Source organism: Phoenix dactylifera, chromosome 6, assembly GCF_051530095.1.
Source record: "Phoenix dactylifera cultivar Ajwa chromosome 6, Ajwa_hap1_PhDact_Kaust_v1.1, whole genome shotgun sequence".
NCBI lineage: Eukaryota > Viridiplantae > Streptophyta > Magnoliopsida > Arecales > Arecaceae > Phoenix > Phoenix dactylifera.
In genome coordinates this window covers 33,148,118-33,168,656 of record NC_143195.1, presented here as the reverse complement: position 1 = coordinate 33,168,656, position 20,539 = coordinate 33,148,118, and the positions used below count along the sequence as shown (strand labels likewise).

The 20,539-nt window shown below is 42.3% G+C and overlaps 1 protein-coding gene and 1 pseudogene across 3 annotated transcripts; both read right to left on the bottom strand.

Moving 5' to 3' along the window:
- Nucleotides 1–1,796: 1,796 nt before the first annotated feature.
- On the bottom strand, nt 1,797–11,485 carry LOC148703232 (elongation factor G-2, chloroplastic). 2 transcript variants are annotated; one of them, XM_088723772.2, is made up of 4 exons: nt 11,090–11,485; nt 3,312–4,926; nt 2,545–3,057; nt 1,797–2,165 (listed from the first exon to the last, which is right to left on the bottom strand). In XM_088723772.2, the coding sequence occupies exons 2-4, from the start codon at nt 4,677–4,679 to the stop codon at nt 1,998–2,000; spliced, it is 2,049 nt and encodes a 682-aa protein (XP_088579898.1). In that variant the 5' UTR covers nt 4,680–4,926; nt 11,090–11,485; the 3' UTR covers nt 1,797–1,997. The 2 variants fall into 2 exon arrangements, with proteins under 2 accessions (XP_088579898.1, XP_088579897.1); XM_088723771.2 differs by having other exon boundaries at nt 3,312–4,726.
- Nucleotides 11,486–18,743: 7,258 nt separating this feature from the next.
- On the bottom strand, nt 18,744–19,656 carry LOC148703231 (21 kDa protein pseudogene; annotated as a pseudogene). The gene has a single exon (XR_015988155.1). The product of XR_015988155.1 is annotated as a 21 kDa protein pseudogene (transcript).
- Between the last annotated feature and the right edge of the window lie 883 nt (nt 19,657–20,539).

The following is a 20,539-nucleotide window of genomic DNA, read 5'->3' as shown; positions in this document are numbered from 1 at the left end:
AGGTGGCGGCTGCACCGTTCCGCCCTCACCGGAGTAGTTAGGCGGCTTTTTTTTTTTTTTTTTTTTTTGGTAAATGCGGCAATTTATATAGCTCTAGCTTAAGCACATCCTGTCCGGTCACGAGAAAGTAAAGAGTACAAAGGAGAGGGAATATCTTCTGTAGATGTTCATAGAAAATCTCCAAAATGCGAGGCGACGAAAGAGACGATCCAGTCTGCTGCCCTGTTCGCCTCACAAAATACATGTACTGCCTGTAGCCCATCCATCTCCTGAACCAGCCTACGAGTCTCTCTGATGAGAGGATGGTCATCCCCATATCTATCCACACCTCGGATTCAATCAATCATCACAAAAGAGTCCCCTTCGAGATACACCCTCTCGACTCCAAGCGTCCTCCTCGCATATGTCAGCTCCTTCCATGCAGCCCGAAGCTCTGCCACTACAACAGTGATCCCAGGAGTGCGCCGCCCCTCGGCTGCTACCAGCCCGCCAAAAGAATCTCTGATCACGAATCCGATACCTCCAGATCCACCATCCACCGACATACCACCACTGAAATTCACTTTGAGATGACCAAGGAGTGAGGGCACCCAAGAATCAAGGTAGGCGGCAGTTTCTGTAACAACCCAGGATCTCACCCAAAATGGCTAGCCGGAAGGTATTATTTGGGTTCCTTGATCCTATATAAGTACCCAAGATCTACCCAGCAAATAACCGATGTGGGACTAAACACACGCCCGCATGGGTCCTCACAGACTCCCCCCGTTCAAGCCCTGACGTCCTCGTCAGGCTAAGGGTTCAAATCTATTTAAATCTAATCACAAACACCACGATTGGCCCGTGGTCAGCCCCAATGGATCCGTGCTGCAGTGTCCCCTAATCCATATAGGTTATGGGCCGAGTCCGCTCTGATACCATTTGTAACAACTCAGGACCTCACCCAAAATGGCTAGCCGGAAGGTATTATTTGGGTTGCTTAATCCTGTATAAGTATCCAAGATCTACCCAGCGAATAATTGATGTGGGACTAAACCCACGCCCGCACGGGTCCTTACAGTTTCGGGCAGCTCGCGGCCATTCCGTGACGGCTCCGCGTGATGGAGACAGTTTCACAACAGTTCGCCTCCTCCGTGATGTGGGGAGACTGACGGCTCCCTTATTCGGGCGGCATCCATTGAGACCTCCCTGCCTTCAGCTGGGACGGTTCTCACAGTACTCCTCAAGGCAAGATGAACTCTGTTAAGGAGCTGCCTTTATAATCGTATTTTGATCCAAACACAAGACCCCTTCTCTCTCTCATCATTTTTAGTGCAATAAAGCATATACAGGAAAAGTCATCCTCATGTTGATACAGATGGAGAAAATGCATCTAAAAACACTTGCTCCATTTAAGTTCGTGCGAAACCAGGACTGTATTTTGAGATGTAATCATTTTGAAACAAATATCCTGAGTGAGTAAACTTAGCACTGAAAGATGGTCAAGTAATACCGTACCCATATAAGATATTTGCATCCTAAGAATGTTCGATAATACTTCAAATAAGAAACACTTGCCTGAGTTGGAGAGACAGAACAAGTTGGCCGACTGCTATCAGTCACTGTACTGTACTGACAGTAAAGATGCATAAGGAACTATTGCTTTGGTCTTCAGAATTGGCTAATTTGGAATCGTTCCGTTAAAACAATTGTTTGGTGGATGTGTTTAAACTTTGATAAGTACAACTAATGGGCAGTGTAAACGCGAACGAGTTCTGAAGTTATTGTCCAAGTATCAATGCAGGAAAGAAAAGAGTAGATACAGGGGAAACCAATGCTATTTAGAGACCAGCAATCTTTATGAACTACAAGAACAATGAATTTGGGCCTAAGTATCTTTTTTACATTTTCAGTAAGTAATTGAATTACAAAATGTTCTCCTTTTATCTCAAACTTGAGTGTTGAAACTTTTGATGCTCCAACAACCTTGCTTATCTGCACGAATCCCCTAATCAACTGGATTAAGCTGCAACTGCTTCCTGTTTCGAGGAGAGCTGGTTTTGGATATGCTGTGGGACAACATCAAACTTCGCAAGCTGCATTGTGTAAGATGCACGCCCTTTTGTCATTCCCCGAAGCGTACTTACGTATTGGAACATTTCAGCCAGTGGCACCAAGGCATCAACTACCTGCATTTGAAAAGTATTGGCAAGGGCCTAGTTAGTACTTATTTTAGAGCATTAATGAGCAAGTGCAACTAAGTAGTAAAAGGAAGAAGTTTACCTACAAGATGAAAGAAATTAACAACCAAGCAATATATGAACATAATCCTCGATGAAAATCGGTATTATTGGTTTTTTTATTTCCCTTGAATTAATTGAATGCATCTATTATGTTAGCAGCATTATAAAAAAAGTTAGAATAAAACAAGTGTGCAACTCTCGGTGGTCATCTCATCTACAGGTTTTGGAGTCTACCATGCTGGCTTCTGCCACAGGCATTTAGCAACGACCAGAAAAAGTAATCCACGCTCAAGAGGATGACAAAATATGGTGCTTTCTTACATACCTTAAGACCACCTGGCTTATCACCAAAACTATTGATCTGGCCTCTCCTAGAGTTTAGGTCACCAATAACATCACCCAAATGCTCTTCTGGAGTGACTACTTCAACTTTCATTATAGGTTCCAGCATCTTTGGACCAGCTTTTTTCATTCCCTCCCGGAAAGCACCCCGGGCTGCCAGTTGAAATGCCAGAACACTAGAATCAACATCATGATAAGAGCCATCAACCAACACAGCTCGGACATCAACAACCGGGTAGCCAGCAAGCACGCCATTGCTCATGCATTCGTCCAACCCTTTCATCACTCCTGGGATATATTCCCTTGGCACTGCTCCACCCTTTATTTCACTCTTGAATTCATACCCACTTCCTGGTTCCAAGGGCTCGAATCTGACAGTAATGTCTGCAAATTGCCCTTGTCCACCAGACTGCTTCTTGTGGATATATTGCACTTCTGAAACTCTTGAGATGCTTTCACGGTAATTAACCTGAGGTGCGCCTACATTTGCTTCGACCTGTTTATGCAGTGGAATCCATGATGAAAAATATGCATATGGCAAAACTTGGAAAATGAAGAGCTAAGAAAAGAAACTTCTGAGGAGGAAAAAAGATGTACCAACTAAACAGGGAACTCCTACAAAAAAAATTGTAATGCATGCAGGAGTTTAGCTATTAAATGTGGTTTCAAATTCATAAACAGTGTTTGCATGTACATGCATGGACATGCAAATTAGGACTCAAGATAATTATTATCAGTTAAACTGCAAACCTTGAACTCCCTCTTCAGTCGATCAACGATGATCTCAAGATGCAGCTCCCCCATTCCTTCAATAACAGTTTGGTTAATTTCCTCATCTCTAGAGAAGTGGAAAGATGGGTCTTCTTGAGCTAGCTTAATTAGTCCAACTGCCATTTTATCAATATCAGCCTTGGTCTTGGGTTCTATAGCAACCTTGATAACAGGATCTGGAAAGTCCATACGTTCGAGCACTATAGGTTTCTCAGGATCACACAGTGTCTCACCTGTGATTGTATCTTTCAAACCCGCTAAAGCAACAATATCACCTGTCAAAGCTGACTTGATGTCCTCCCTACTATTAGCATGCATCTCTAGAAGTCTTCCAATTCTCTCTTTCTTTCCTTTGTTTGCATTGAGAACGTAAGAACCTCCAATCAACTTCCCCGAGTACACTCTCACAAATGTAAGAGACCCTACAAATGGATCACTCATAATCTTGAAAGCCAGTCCAGCAAATGGTTCATCATCACTAGGAGGCCTTTCAATGACAAATTCTGCATTGTCAGGATCTGAACCTTTCATTGGTGGCAAGTCAATTGGTGAAGGCAAGTAATCAATGACAGCATCAAGCAATGGTTGAACACCTTTGTTTTTAAATGCCGAACCACATAAAACTGGGACAAAACTGCTCGATATTGTGCCTTTTCTAATTAATTCTTTCATAGTTTGTTCATCTGGCTCAATTCCTTCTAGATAGTTTTCCATAGCTTTATCATCTAATTCAACAATAGTTTCTATCATCTGGTTTCTGTACTCTTGAGCCAAATCTTGGAGATCATCTGGTATGTCTTCATATGCAAATTTTGCACCTAACTCTTCCCCTGTCCAGATCACAGCTTTCATTTTCAGCAGATCAACAACTCCTTGGAAGCTGTCTTCTGCACCCACTGGCAATTGGACTACTAGAGGTTTAGCACCCAAGTTCGTCACTATCATATCCCTAGTTCTAAAGAAGTTAGCCCCAAGGCGATCCATTTTATTGACAAAGCATATTCTAGGGACTCCATATTTATCTGCTTGTCTCCACACAGTTTCAGACTGCGGCTCCACCCCAGCAACACTGTCAAACAAGCATATAGCGCCATCCAAGACCCTGAGAGCACGCTCCACTTCAAGTGTAAAATCAACATGGCCAGGAGTATCAATAATGTTAATTCTGTGATTCTTCCAAAAGGTGGTAGTTGCTGCAGAGGTTATAGTGATGCCTCTCTCTTGTTCCTGTTCCATCCAGTCCATTGTAGCTGTTCCTTCATGTACCTCACCAATCTTATAATTCCTTCCTGTGTAGTAGAGAATGCGCTCTGTGGTAGTAGTTTTTCCTGCATCTATGTGAGCCATAATTCCAATATTGCGGTAATCCTTCAGTGGTACTTGTCGCTTTGTCTCTGGCAAGCAACCAATTAAAAAATGTATCACTTCTATACCACAAAAAAGCAATTATTGTTTTCAAAACTATCTTTTGCCATCATATAAATCGTAGACAACATCACCAAGCTCTTGCTCGGACGGTATCACCTCTTGCCACTTGGGTAAGGGGGGCAGGGATTTGATTCCGGTTGGATTCAGCCCCCCGAGGACGGGGTGGCTACAGGGGAGAAAAAGTGTAGATTAGCCCCTCCTAATTCTTAAGAGAAAATCACAGACAATAAATAAAGTTTCCAACATGTTAATTCATTTACTATCTTTTCTTACTTGCTTTTTGTTTGCATCATGAAATAGACACACACATATACCATGTGCATTTATGATGTGGAAAATACCTAAATATGCAGATACATTAGTGAAATTTTCATATATAAATTTGGTTATAAGCTTGGTAGGAATTACATATTGCAAAGCCAAATATCCATGACTTGGTTAACATACCACAATATATTTAACCACACTTAAGTTTGGCATCTGGGTCAACGTACAAGAATGCCATGATTCAGTAAATAATAAAGAAGATCTATCCTTCCCTGTCCACGGACTACAAATTATCAATGCTACATAAATGCTTCTCACATAAGGTTTAAGATGAGGAACAAGGTGTGCCTCCTCATATAAACCTCTCTTCAAGGCATTTTAGAGGAGCCACATTTTGAGGTGGGAGGCAAGGCTAGCCTCAAATAAACCTTTATAAGAACAACCATGTTAAAAAACAACATCTAATCAAGTTGGCTGACAAAATTTATATTTGAAGCATAAATGAAGGCATGAACAACATAGATATGGGAAGTTGTTTTATGTTAGCACATCAAACATTTGCTGGTAGCATAACTATAAGAAAAATAGCTTACAATAATAAGCTATAAGGATGACGATCTAGCCTTGTCTCGACCATTTGGAGTACGCTATACTGATCTTTATTCACCAAACATATTTCAAGCTTCTTTCACAACTTTCATCTATGTTAACTCCAATATCAAATTGGGATCCATTTCACACTTGACATGCTTCCCACTATTGCCTATCAATCAATATCAACCATCCAGCTTGTTCATCCATACTTGGGACTAGCATGGCAGCACTTTATCCATCATAAACTTCATATAAACATCTAGAACAAGAATGAACATGGTATCTAGCCGTTTCGTAGGAAGTCTAGTGGTAGGTATTAAACTTTTCCATGTCCAAATGACTTGTTTGTCTTCAGTTTAATGAAGAAATATTCATATTTTATAATAATGTTTAAATGCTCATATTGGAAGATGATGGTTTAGTAGAGTCTGTATCAGTTGGAGATGATAGGTTAGCGAGCAGAGCAGAGTCTCTATTTTTTTTATAAAAAAAAAGGGTAATTGACTTTCCCATCCCTCTAAAGACTCCACTATAACAAAAAGTCCTTGTTAATTAAATCTAAAACAACCGGTCCAGAAACTTTCCAAACTGTAATTTCCGGTCCCTGAGCCCTTTTTATTTTGAAATAAGATACCGAAAATGCCCCTTCCCTCATGATCTCCCATCCTTCCGAAGAAGAAGAATTTCAGAGACTTTCCAAACTGTAATCTCCCAGCCGCGGCTGCTGCCGACCGCGGCCTGCCCCCTCCCGCGGCCGCCGCCGGCCCGGCTCGCCTCCTCCCGAGCCCCCTCCCGCGGCCGCGCCGCCGGGAATGCCTCCGCCCCTGCCCCCATGGTGGGAAGGTGCCGAAGAAGAGGAAGAAGGGCGCCGTCCCGCGTCCTGCGGCTGTCGCCGGCCACGGCCCGCCCTCCTCCAGCGTCCGCCGTGGCCCAGCCCCTTTCCGGCGCCGCCGGCCTCGCGGGAAGAGAAGAAAGAAGAAGAAGGGAAGAAGAGAAGAAAAAAAAGAAAAAGAAAAGAAAAAGTTTGAACTGGGGTCGACTCCTGCTCGGCTGGGGTCGACTTGTGAAAATCTTGGGTCGACTCGCTCACTTCTACAACAATTTTCTAAGAACACTTAACTGTGTGCACAGTCCTGTTAACTGTGTTCGCAGACAATTTAACTGTGTGCCGCCAGCTCGCGGAAGGAGAAAAAAGAAGAAAGAAGAAGAAGGGAAGAAGAGAAGAAAAAAAAAAGGAAAAAAAAAGAAAAAAATAAAAAAATAAAAATAAAGTTAAATAAGCTTGGAACAATTAAATAAGTTTGGAACACACTTAATCTAACATGACACACGGTTAAATAAGCTTGGAACATATTTAAATCATCCCGGAACACACTTATTCTACCCCAGAACACAGTTATTTCGACTGTGCACACAGTTAAGTGTTATTAGAAAATTATTGTAGACTTATGCTGAGCTGGGGTCGACCCCAGCTCTTTAGGGGTCGACCCCTGAAGAGCTGGGGTCGACCCCTAAAGAGCTGGAGTCGACCCCTGAAATCAGGCAAAAAACAGCTCTCTGGAAAGCCTGAGAGAGTCGACTCCAAGTGAGCAGGGGTCGACCCCAGGTTTGTGAACACAGTTAAGTTGTCTGTGAACACAGTTAACTTGTCTAGGAACACAGTTAAGTTGTCTGTGAACAAAGTTAAGTTGTCTAGGAACACAGTTGTTTAGGAACACAGTTAAGTTGTTTGGGAACACAGTTAACTTGTCTGGGAACACAGTTAAGTTATCTAGGAACACAGTTAATTTGTCAAGGAACACAGTTAACTTGTCTAGGAACACAGTTGTTTAGGAACACAGTTAAATTATTTAGGAACACAGTTAACTTGTCTAGGAACACAGTTAACTTGTCTAGGAACACAGTTAAGTTGTCTGTGAACACAGTTAACTTGTTTAGGAACACAGTTATCTAAGAATACAGTTAAGTTGTTTGGGAACACAGTTAACTTGTCTAGGAACACAGTTAATTTGTCTAGGAACACAGTTGTCTAGGAACACAGTTAAGTTGTTTGGGAACACAGTTAACTTGTCTGGGAACACAGTTAAGTTGTCTGGGAACACAGTTAACTTATCTGGGAACACAGTTAAGTTGTCTAGGAACACAATTAACTTGTCTAGGAACACAGTTGTTTAGGAACACAGTTAAATTGTTTGGGAACACAGTTAACTTGTCTAGGAACACAGTTATCTAGGAACACAGTTAAGTTGTCTGTGAACACAGTTAAGTTGTTTAGGAACACAGTTATCTAAGAATACAGTTAAGTTGTTTGGGAACACAGTTAACTTGTCTAGGAACACAGTTAATTTGTCTAGGAACACTGTTGTCTAGGAACACAGTTAAGTTGTTTGGGAACACAGTTAACTTGTCTGGGAACACAGTTAAGTTGTCTAGGAACACAGTTAACTTGTCTGGGAACACAGTTAAGTTGTCTAGGAACACAGTTAACTTGTCTAGGAACACAGTTGTTTAGGAACACAGTAAACTTGTCTGGAACACAGTTAACTTGTCTAGGAACACAGTTGTCTAGGAACACAGTTAAGTTGTCTGTGAACACAGTTAAGTTGTTTAGGAACACAGTTATCTAAGAATACAGTTAAGTTGTTTGGGAACACAGTTAACTTGTCTAGAAACACAGTTGTCTAGTTGTTTGGGAACACAGTTAACTTGTCTGGGAACACAGTTAAGTTGTCTAGGAACACAGTTAACTTGTCTGGGAACACAGTTAAGTTGTCTAGGAACACAGTTAACTTGTCTGGGAACACAGTTAAGTTGTCTAGGAACACAGTTAACTTGTCTAGGAACACAGTTGTTTAGGAACACAGTTAAATTGTTTGGGAACACAGTTAACTTGTCTAGGAACACAGTTGTCTAGGAACACAGTTAAGTTGTCTGTGAACACAGTTAAGTTGTTTAGGAACACAGTTATCTAAGAATACAGTTAAGTTGTTTGGGAACACAGTTAACTTGTCTAGGAACACAGTTAATTTGTCTAGGAACACAGTTGTCTAGGAACACAGTTAAGTTGTCTGGGAACACAGTTAACTTGTCTGGGAACACAGTTAAGTTGTCTAGGAACACAGTTAACTTGTCTGGGAACACAGTTGTTTGGGAACACAGTTAAATTGTTTGGGAACACAGTTAACTTGTCTAGGAACACAGTTGTCTAGGAACACAGTTAAGTTGTCTGTGAACACAGTTAAGTTGTTTAGGAACACAGTTATCTAAGAATACAGTTAAGTTGTTTGGGAACACAGTTAACTTGTCTAGGAACACAGTTAATTTGTCTAGGAACACAGTTGTCTAGGAACACAGTTAAGTTGTTTGGGAACACAGTTAACTTGTCTGGGAACACAGTTAAGTTGTCTAGGAACACAGTTAACTTGTCTGGGAACACAGTTAAGTTGTCTAGGAACACAGTTAACTTGTCTGGGAACACAGTTAAGTTGACTAGGAACACAGTTAACTTGTCTAGGAACACAGTTGTTTAGGAACACAGTTAAATTGTTTGGGAACACAGTTAACTTGTCTAGGAACACAGTTAACTAGGAACACAGTTAAGTTGTCTGTGAACACAGTTAAGTTGTTTAGGAACACAGTTATCTAAGAATACAGTTAAGTTGTTTGGGAACACAGTTAACTTGTCTAGGAACACAGTTAATTTGTCTAGGAACACAGTTGTCTAGGAACACAGTTAAGTTGTCTGGAAACACAGTTAACTTGTCTGGGAACACAGTTAAGTTGTCTAGGAACACAGTTAACTTGTCTGGGAACACAGTTAAGTTGTCTAGGAACACAGTTAACTTGTCTAGGAACACAGTTGTTTGGGAACACAGTTAAATTGTTTGGGAACACAGTTAACTTGTCTAGGAACACAGTTGTCTAGGAACACAGTTAAGTTGTCTGTGAACACAGTTAAGTTGTTTAGGAACACAGTTATCTAAGAATACAGTTAAGTTGTTTGGGAACACAGTTAACTTGTCTAGGAACACAGTTAATTTGTCTAGGAACACAGTTGTCTAGGAACACAGTTAAGTTGTTTGGGAACACAGTTAACTTGTCTGGGAACACAGTTAAGTTGTCTGGGAACACAGTTAACTTGTCTGGGAACACAGTTAACTTGTCTAGGAACACAGTTAACTTGTCTAGGAACACAGTTGTTTAGGAACACAGTTAAATTGTTTGGGAACACAGTTAACTTGTCTAGGAACACAGTTGTCTAGGAACACAGTTAAGTTGTCTGTGAACACAGTTAAGTTGTTTAGGAACACAGTTATCTAAGAATACAGTTAAGTTGTTTGGGAACACAGTTAACTTGTCTAGGAACACAGTTAATTTGTCTAGGAACACAGTTGTCTAGAAACACAGTTAAGTTGTTTGGAAACACAGTTAACTTGTCTGGGAACACAGTTAAGTTGTCTAGGAAAGCCTGAGAGTCGACTCCAGGTGAGCAGGGGTCGACTCGTGCTGTTAAGGGGTCGACTCCAGGTCTGTGAACACAGTTAAGTTGTCTGTGAACACAGTTAGCTTGTCTAGGAACACAGTTAATTTTATTTTTATTTTTATTTTATTTTCTTTTCTTCTTTTTCTTTCATTTTCTTTTTTTTCTTTTCTTTTTCTTTTTTTTTTCTTCTCTTCTTCCCTTCTCCTTCTTTCTTCTTCCTTCTCCTCTCGCGAGGCCGGCAGCTACGGAAGGGGGTCGGACGGTGGCGGCCGCAGGATGGGGCCACCGGGGGGGGGCAGCGGCTCCTCTTCTTTGGCACCTCCCCACCGTGGGGGCGGAGGTAATTCCGGCGGCGCGGAAGGGGGCAGCGGGTGCGGGAGGGGGCGGGCTGTGGCCGGCGGCAGGCGCGGGAGGGGGTGGGCCGTGCCGGCGGCAGGCGCGGGAGGGGGTGGGCCGTGGCCGGCGGCTGCCTTTTTCTTCTCCTTCTTCGGTGGGAATGGGAGAGGCGGGGGCATTTTTGTCCCATAAAGCAATGTTAAAATATATATGGACCGGTTGTTTAACAACCGGTCAACAGGGATTTAATGTTAAAGTTCGGTCAATAAATGGACCGCTGAGCAAGTTCCCCAAAAAAAAATCCCTACATCTCTTTCTCCATCAACTATCATACAAGAATTTCCTAGAAATGGGAATATCACCCCAATTCCTAATATGAAAGAAGACTTTAAGACCTAGAAACTCTACTGCTCACTCAATGCTCTGCTTCTGAATCATTTACACAAACATGCTGAATGCATCCCACATTATATGCATCTCTACTAACATTTGTGTTGTTTAGTGAAATACGGGCACTAAATATCCTTATCCAAGACCCCCATACAACTCATTACAGTCTTAAGAGAAATAAAAGACAAGAAACTACAGCTACTGATAGAACTCATAGAAGCTGAGAAGAGAAAGAGAGAGGGCAGGGGAAGAGACTGACCATCGGCAGCCATGGCGACGACGGAGGGATTCCTTCTCCTCTCCTGTGACGTCGGGGTCGTCGAACTGGGCCTCAGGCGAAGGCCGCCGAAGAGGTGAGAGGAGGAGGCTCGGCGGAGGCCGGAGGTGAGGAAGTATTTTGGCCCCAGTAAGCGATGGGAAGCAAGAAGGGCCGGCCGGCGGGAGCCATGGAAGCAGGAGGTGGCTGAGGCCGTTATCCGGACAGTTTCTCCCGCCATTTTCTAATTCTTTTTTCTTCTTCTCCTCTCTTTTCTCCTTTCTCCTATTCGCTCCGCTCAACCCTCGCCCTCCCCTCGCTCCACCGCTTCGATCTCCTCCGGATAACGGAGGCTACGAGGTCTGCTGTATACTATCTGAATTAAGAAAGGAAAGGAAAAGAGATTAGTATATTATTATTTTTTAATACGAAGAGAGGGGTGGGGGGCCCTAAAACCATCCGGTCAAAATAGAGTTTTACGGAAATTATTTATAAAAAATTTAAAAATATATAAAAATATATTAAAAAAATAATAATAAAATTTATTTTAAAATAGCTATAATACTATTCAGCTGAGCAATAGTTTAAAAATTTTCTGTAATTTCAACGTGTAATTATATAAGTTCTATATTATGATATAAATTAGATTTTTTTTAAAAAAAATAAATCTACGTCTCTTAACATGTGGCACCAATGAGGTTATTCTTAAATTTAAGATAAGAATCAAGCAGTTTTTCTGGGCACAAATACTTTCAGTCGAAGAAGACTGATAAAATTTTTTAAAATTAGTATATTACTATAAGTTTAAGTTAGCTCAAAAATGCGAACATTCCTATATCGTAATGTCAAAATTACTAAAATTAGTTTAAGTCAAAACGGACACACATGAATCGTAATTTTTTCCGGGTTACGGGTGAATGGTGATTTATAGCCATGGGAATAAGCTGAAGTTCTCTTTTGATTGGGTTTAATATTTTTAATGGCTGATTAGATGGTGATTCGTAATGGTTGGAAGGAGGGAGGGAGGGTAGGGAAGGGTATCTGTTGAAGGGCTGCGAAGCACCCACGCGCGTCTCCAAGCTTGCTAACCTCAGTTCGATGGGTAGGGTTGGATGGATAATATTTTAGCGTAGGAAGCTCGCCGCAAACAGGCCCCGGAAAACTGATGGCCGGGGAAACTGCGGATGCGAGTGTGGGGGTGGCTTCATCCGTTTTGTTTCAGGACTTTGACTTTGGATGCAGGATTTTGTTTCGATGCAGGGTGTTCCTCTTTGCTTCGTTGCTCCGTCTATGATAAAATTTTATTTTGTTTTTAGTGTTTGAGGCTTGCGTGCCATCTTAAGCCACAGAACAGAAGAAAACCTTTGTCTCAACAAAAAAAAAAAAACAATGCGAGATCAGTTCTTAATACAGGTAAAAAATCCTAGTTTTTTGAGTACCAACTCAAAAGTTTGTGTTCGTTTTGATAGAGATTTATTCTTCTTTTATAAGAACATTACAACTAATTAATCATCCATCGGCTGTTCAGTTCACCAGGTTAATGTGGCACTTGAGGATGGAGGCGGCTTGGTGGTGGTCAGTCGGGCCTTACCTACTGCTCAACCAATCATCCAGCTTTTTTTCTCTTTTGTAACGCTTGCTCAAAACTTCCCACGGGAACCTTAAACCATAATGGCAGTACAAACTAGCCATGGTGACATCTTCATTGGACTGCATGTAGAACAAATTTAGGCTCAACGACTGTGCAAGATCATTTTTTTAACAATTAGGGTGAGTGAAAGCCTGGCTAAATATGAGAGTGAAGATGAGATTGGACATAGATCTCTTTGTATGTATACAAGATATTTTACCAACTTGACCTAGTGTTGTTGAATGGTTTAAGAGGACTTCATATTGGGACGCCTCGCATGGCAACGCAATGCTTGAGTTTTCTGATGTACAGGAGGGAGGTTCTTATGAACTCAGTTTTGCTGGCCTTTGAGGACCTACTCTTGCTCCATCGCATGCTTTCACGTGTAAACGCACTCCGAGACGTTCCTTCTTACTCTTACAGACCGCTTGCCATTTGACAAGACAAGCGAAACTAGACGTATAAGTGCTTCCTCTCCAAAGAAATGAGCATGGAATCTGGTCTAGAGGACAGCGTTTACTAGCACAAGTCCTCCCCCGAAAGAGAGAAAATTTCCTTTCCAGGCTGCCATTTTTTTATCAAACTTATTAAAAAGCACCTGCCAGTCTCATTCCTCGACAGAGTTCCCAGTGATAATAGTACGTCTACGTATTTAACAGGGAAATAATCAAGCTTCAGTGAAGGATTTTGGCATACTGTTCACCTTGCTGCGACTCTGCTCCAAGGACTATAACTGAGCTCTCGTTGAAGTTAATCTTTAGCCCATAAATCAACTCGAAACTGTAGGGGATCAGCTTGAAATTAGTCACCTGCGCTGTCTCAGCATGACTGAATAGAAGCGTGTCATTATAGCATATTGAGTACTGCAGATCCTAGTAGTCGTTTCCCCACATCCTACTAGTTGAACTAATGCATGAGTACCATGCTTTAGGATGCAGTTTAGAATGTCGAAGGCCAGAGTGAACAGGTAGGGGGCTATTGGATTGTTTTTTTCGAGATGGTCTTTGCCATGTCTAGCTTGAGCCTTGTGTTTGGCAAATAATGCAAGGTATTTGCCATCTCTGTGACGCAAAATGATATCATCCAAGTCTTATAGTTCACAATGCATAAAGCAACTTTTCCGTTTTTTAATGATAAGAGAGGTTATAATCATCCGGCCCAAGATATGCTATACCATACCGAACCAAATGACACGAACATACCATATGGTACCAATTAGGTAATGGCATATAGTATGGAAGACATATCGATACTCGATATTTCCAATCTATCTCTACACTGTTTGTACCAACATAATAATAGAATAGCACCAGCATAGAGCTCGTACCGAGATGGCGTACTTTAACCTGGCTTTTATTGGAATTAAGCTAAGAGATACAAAGAGAAAGATCTGTTACTGCCTGAGACAGTGAGGCCATAACCAAAGAACAACAGAAACAGGGCAACCAAAACAGAGTAAGAACAACAGAACCTAAGAACAGATATTAGCTGGTACTGAGCGGTTTTCAAGCAGAGACATCAAAACAGAAAGGAAATGAAGAGAATTGAGATTCCGAAGACTGTGGAGCATTCAAAAATCCGTCCTAATCAAGAGAAATAAGAACAGGACGGCCTGAAGAGATGAGAGCTGAACCAGTTCTGGCTCCAGTAGAGTATTGCTCTTAGTCAATGAGAGCTTCGAACAGTTCTGAGACAACGCTAAAGATTGAAAGGCTCTGAAAAGATGGAGGTCGGAAATGGACCGATTCTTTCAAATGAGCCTCGCATTTGATCTCATGGACACTGCTCCTTCGCACTGAACCTTGGATTCCAGCAGGGCATGAATGGTGCCATCATATAAAAGAATTACGAAGACTGAGAAAAAGTTCAGACACCTGACATAGATAAAGCGCTTTATTTTAAACTTGCCGCAACCAACAGGAAAAGCGGCTTCTCCATTCTATATTATGCAGTCATCGACCTCAGCCAAGCACAGGCCCTTCCCCCTCTACTCACCAGTGGAGAAGCAAGATTTCAAGGGAAAACAGAGACATTAGATCCGACACTATGGAGATGGAATACCATGTCCAAAGAATGTCTGGTAGACTAAGTAGAGAACACTCAATAATCAATTGGATAAAAAACTAAAGAATCCAATGAAAGAACAATTAATGGCAGATTACATCATTAGGACATTAATTATGAAGACAGGCTAATAGAGAACTGTGAGGATCCGTGCGGGCGTGTGTTTAGTCCCACATCGGTTATTCGCTGGGTAGATCTTGGGTATTTAGACAGGATCAAGGAACCCAAATAATACCTTCCGGCTAGTCATTTTGGGTGAGATCCTGAATTGTTACAAATGGTATCAGAGCGGACCCAGCCCATAATCTATGTGGACTAGGGAACACTGCAGCACGGATCTATTGGGGCTAATCACGGGCCAATCGTGGTGTTTGTGATTAGATTTGAATAGATATGAACCCTTAGCCTGACGAGGACGTCAAGGCTTGAACGGAAGGAGTATGTGAGAATCCATGCGGGCGTGTGTTTATTTATTTATTTATTCTTTTTTTCTTTTCTTTTCTTTTCTTTTTTTTTTCTCTTTTTTTTCTTTCCTTTTCTTCTTTTTTTTCTTTTCTTTTCCTTTTCTTTTTTTCTTCTCTTCTTCTCCTTCCTTCCTCTACCCCGTTCTCCTTTCTTCTCCTCCCGCGGCCGGCGATGCCGGAAGGGGGCCACGCCGCGGCGGCCGCGGGAGGGGGCCACGTCGCGGCGGCCGCGGGAGGGGGCCGGGCCGTGGCCGGCGGCGGCTGTGGCAGTCTCGGCGGCCACGGCTGGCCCCCTGGGAAGAGCTCTCCTCCCGCGAGGCCGACGGCGCCGGAAAGAGGCCGGGCCGTGGCGGATGCGGGAGGGGGTGGGTCGTAACCGGCGGCGGCCGCAGGAAGGAGGAGGGCGCCCCCTTCTTCTTCCTCTTCTTCGGCACCTCCCCACCGTGGGACCTCCTTGTTCGGCGCCTCCCCTTTCCATGACGGGGAAATCGTGGCCGGCGGCCGCCGCGGGAAGGGGAAGACTACCCGTCTTCCTCTTCTTCGGCACCTCCGCACCGTGGGAGAGGGAGGGGGTGCGGCGCCGGGGGAGAAGGAGGGGGTGCGGCAGCGGGGGAGAGGGAGTGCGGTTCGGTGGAAGAGGAACAGGCAGCGAGAGAGAGGTTTTTGGGAGGAATTTTTTTTTTTGAATGGGGGTATTTTGGTCAAAATTACAGCTTCCCGACAAAGCTGAAAACAGCGTTTTCGGAAAGCTCCAAAATGGAGCTTCTGCCAAAAAGCTGTTTTCAGCTTCCCGCAAAAGCTGAAACAGCTTTTCCAAAATTTTACCAAACACTGTTTTTTACTTAAAAGTACTTTTGGAGGGCCAGAAAGTGCTTTTTGGCCCTCCAAAAGCTCCCCCAAACAAGGCCTAAATGATACGAACATACCATATGGTACCAATTGGGTAATGACATATAGTCTGAAAAGCATATCGATACTCGGCTACACTGTTTGTACCAACATAATAATAGAATAGCACCAGCATGGAGCTTGCACCGAGATGGCGTACCTTAACCTGGCCTTTATTGGAATTAAGCTAAGAGATACAAAGAGAAAGATCTGTTACTGCCTGAGACAGTGATGCCATAACCAAAGAATAACAGAAACAGGGCAACCAAAACAGAGTAAGAACAACAGAACCAAAGAACAGATATTAGCTGGTACAGAGCGGTTTTCAAGCAGAGACATCAAAACAGAAAGGAAATGAAGAGAATTGACATTCCGAAGACTGTGGAGCATTCAAAAATCCGTCCTAATTAAGAGAAATAAGAACAGGACGGCCTGAAGAGATGAGAGCTGAACCAGTTCTGGCTCCAGTAGAGTATTGCTCTTAGTCAAGGAGAGCTTCGAACAGTTCTGAGACAACGCTAAAGATTGAAAGGCTCTGAAAAGATGGAGGTCGGAAATGGACCGATTCCTTCAAATAAGCCTCGCATTTGATCTCACGGACGCTGCTCCTTCGCACTGAACCTTGGATTCCAGCAGGGCATGAATGGTGCCATCATATAAAAGAATTACGAAGACTGAGAAAAAGTTCAGACACCTGACATAGATAAAGCGCTTTATTTTAAACTTGCCGCAACCAACAGGAAAAGCGGCTTCTCCATTCTATATTATGCAGTCATCGACCTCAGCCAAGCACAGGCCCTTCCCCCTCTACTCACCAGTGGAGAAGCAAGATTTCAAGGGAAAACAGAGACATTAGATCCGACACTATGGAGATGGAATACCATGTCCAAAGAATGTCTGGTAGACTAAGTAGAGAACACTCAATAATCAATTGGATAAAAAACTAAAGAATCCAATGAAAGAACAATTAATGGCAGATTACATCATTAGGACATTAATTATGAAGAAAGGCTAATAGAGAACTATTCCAAACTCTAATTCTGTAATTCTCCATGGCTACAGTATACTCAATAGTCACGTAGCTGCCACGAAGGAAGGCAGCATTTAGCTCCGACAAACACAGCTCATTTCTGAAATATCTTATGTGTTAAGGTTTGCCAATTCAAACGCGTCCTTTTCAGATTTCTCCCTAAAAGATAAAAAGGTCCTTGTCAGAGAGTTCTGGATTTTCATTACTGAGGAGGTTAGGTAACTAAACAAGGAATTGAGTGGACCTTGTCTTTAAAAGCTTAGAATTTCTTTTAAAGACATTTTTCTTGAGTAAGAAATTAATGCATTTTTTTGGCTGAAACAGAAATTAATTCATTTAAGAAATCATATGCAATTTGGAAATTTGAAAAAGAAAGAAGAAGAAGAAGAAGAATTTTCATTAGTGCAGCCACTGGCATTTCGACGTCGTTATGCAAAAAGGTGGCATGAAATGATAAGTAATAGGGGCCCTCATCTTCCTTTATTGCAGCAAAAATTGCAGGTCTTGTTACCCATGCCAATTAGACAGAAGGCCTTGTGAAGCTGCATTATAGCAGTTGCACCCCTCCATTTAGGTGGAAGTTTGGTTGGTTGTTTGCCTTCTATCATTCGTACGAAATGATTCGTTGTGTTCCTACTAATTTTACTTTCTTTGAATGAAAAAGAAAAAGCAAACTTCTTTTTTTTTTGAATGAGAAAGAAAAAGCAAACTAAAAAAAGGCCTTGAGGCTGCATTAGTGAGTCCCCAGTTCTCAGTCCATGTCTTGTTCTCTGGCACTCCCTCTTCGGACTTGGTTTAGCTCTACCTTGAGAGAAAGGGCATAAGGAAGTCCATAGAGTAGAGATAGGAGGTATTTATTATAGATTGATTAAAGAAAAACACAAAGTACATAAGGTCGAAAACATCCTTCTCTTCTCAGTACATCACGCATGCTCAATGCTAAGATTCACTTTATGATTATTATTTTTTAAAAAAAATAGAAGTACGAAGAAAGCTTAATACTAGTTACTCCTCATAGATCAATCTTTTCTTGGGTCCTCAAGATCTGTCTTGCTGAAAGGCTCAGTGGGCCTTCACCATGTGCTGTTAGAGATTCGGACATCAAATTTGTAACATGGTGGGGTTCTAGACTGTCACCAGTCGTGTATCCTATTGATTCTCAACCAAAAATTCGAAGGAACAAAGAATGTCAGCAGTAATCTTCGACAAGCAGACAAACTCTATCTCCCTTCAGTAACTGAGGCGATTCTAAAAAATTGGTAACAGTGATGATGTTCAGGAATGCAGATTTAGATCTGGTTCTCCACAAAAGAAAATCGAATAAAATTCTACATCAAAGCAGCTACTCTTGCACCTCTATGAATTTAATTCTAAAGCCAGTATTGGCATCCATCACCACTCAATTCCCTGCTCAGTTCTCTGGTGTCTTATATGGTATATGGGAGGATTGGCCATTCCTAGCAGATCGCATCAGCGTTCCATGACAAATACACCAGCAGCAGGGAATGGAGTGTTGATGTTTAGCATTTTTCTTTTAAATTATCTTGTTACGGATGGCTATTTGCCAGATAGAGCCCCGAGTTGAAGCACTAAGATTATATTAACCTGCATCCAGAATTACCTAGTTATAACATTGTTGTACATACACTCTCTAAATTCTGCGGTGGCAGAAGCCTCGTACATTAGGACGCTCTTTTTTTAATACTGCTTTATATATTCTACATATACTATAAACATATGGCCATCTCTGTCATCTACCAACTGCACACACTCATAGCAAGCAACTTCCATGATACATAGCTAATAAGAGGCTAACGAGAGGACTTAAGGTGAGGACTCAATAGCAGCAAGGCCGCTTATGATTGATAAGGCGTTGCTGGTGAGCTGCGCTACCTTGACGATGTGGCTTCTAAGGGCACTTCGTCCCCCGGCCTTCATACCATCGTTTGCAAAGCCATCCATGCAAGTGCTCTCATCTGTCAAGGCTGAGCTCACCCATGTCTGGATGTCATTGACTCGAAGTTTGAGATTTTTGCCGCTGAGATGCCCCATGGCTTTAAGGGACTGTCGGAGCTCCTCCACAGAGTCCCCCAAGCTCTCAATGCAATCGCTCATGGCCTCTGCTTCTCTTGAGCTCATGCCTTTGCCTTTCGACAGCCTGGTCATCATGGTCGACGCGCCACGGGCATAGCTCAGGCTCACAGAGAGGGCGGCCTCAGCCAGTTGAACAGGGCTTGTCTGAATTGTGGTTGCATAAGCTGCCAGTGAATTGAAGCAGAGGCTTGGGTACTTGGTCTTGTTACAAGAAGTCCTCACAAATTCTAAGCTTATTGTACCATGGGTGTTAGGTCTTGCTGCATGACAAGTACTCGCATCAAGAGCGAAGGCTATTAGGGTGAGGAAAGCTGTCAAAAGAAAGCAAGAGGAAATGCTAGTGCTATTTTGCACTGCCATCTCTCTCGAGTTTGTGCGCACAGAAACTAGAAGTGTTTGTGATGGGTAACGGGGACGAGCGACCTCTTATTTATAGGCTTATTCAATCGTTAATGGTGATTATAACCGGGATCTAACTAATTAAGTGATTTATTATTCAAAGCAAGATGCTAAGAATGGTGGCTAAAGGATTCCTCCATAATGTATCCATCACCGACAGAGAGCAGCAGTAATCCATAATGGCGGCCAAGGATTCCTCCATAATTTGCTCCCAAGCCTACCGAAAAACAATCATTTTAGACGGCTGTTAATGTCCATGTCAGCTGACTTAGCTATGCCGAAAAGCCATGTTCTATGTCTAGTTGATGGCGAGATGCTAACCAACATGCAGAATTCCTTGCATCATAATTTTTCGTGCGTTGTGGCGTGGACCCATGCAAGTTATTAGATAGCACGTCATTGAGTGACACCAGGCGTTTTCTTCTTTAATTCGCAGTGTACCACCTTGTGAGCTGCGGATAAAGCATCGTCAATGTCATGCCCTGTATGCATTAAGCTTGTGATGATTACACCTCTTCTCTTTTTTTTTTGTTTCTGAAACAAAAGTTGTCAAGACATCCTCTTATAAAAAAACAAAAACATAAAAAATCCTGTTTCTGTGTGCGAAAAAAACCAAGTGAAAACGCTAGGAAAAAGTTGCCATCTCTTATGTAATAAAGAGATACAATTCAAGGTCATTTGTGTTTCCTCTAATATATCAATTTAATCTGAAATGTATCTTAAATTATAGATCCCGGATTCTTCCTTGCCAGGGATATGTTGTAAGAGTATAAATACCAACAAGTTGATGTTACATATTACCCATACGGATGATTCGAGAAAATCTTGTGTGCAATTATAGATTCTATTATTATTTCGATGACGGGTGGCATCATTGTTGAGAA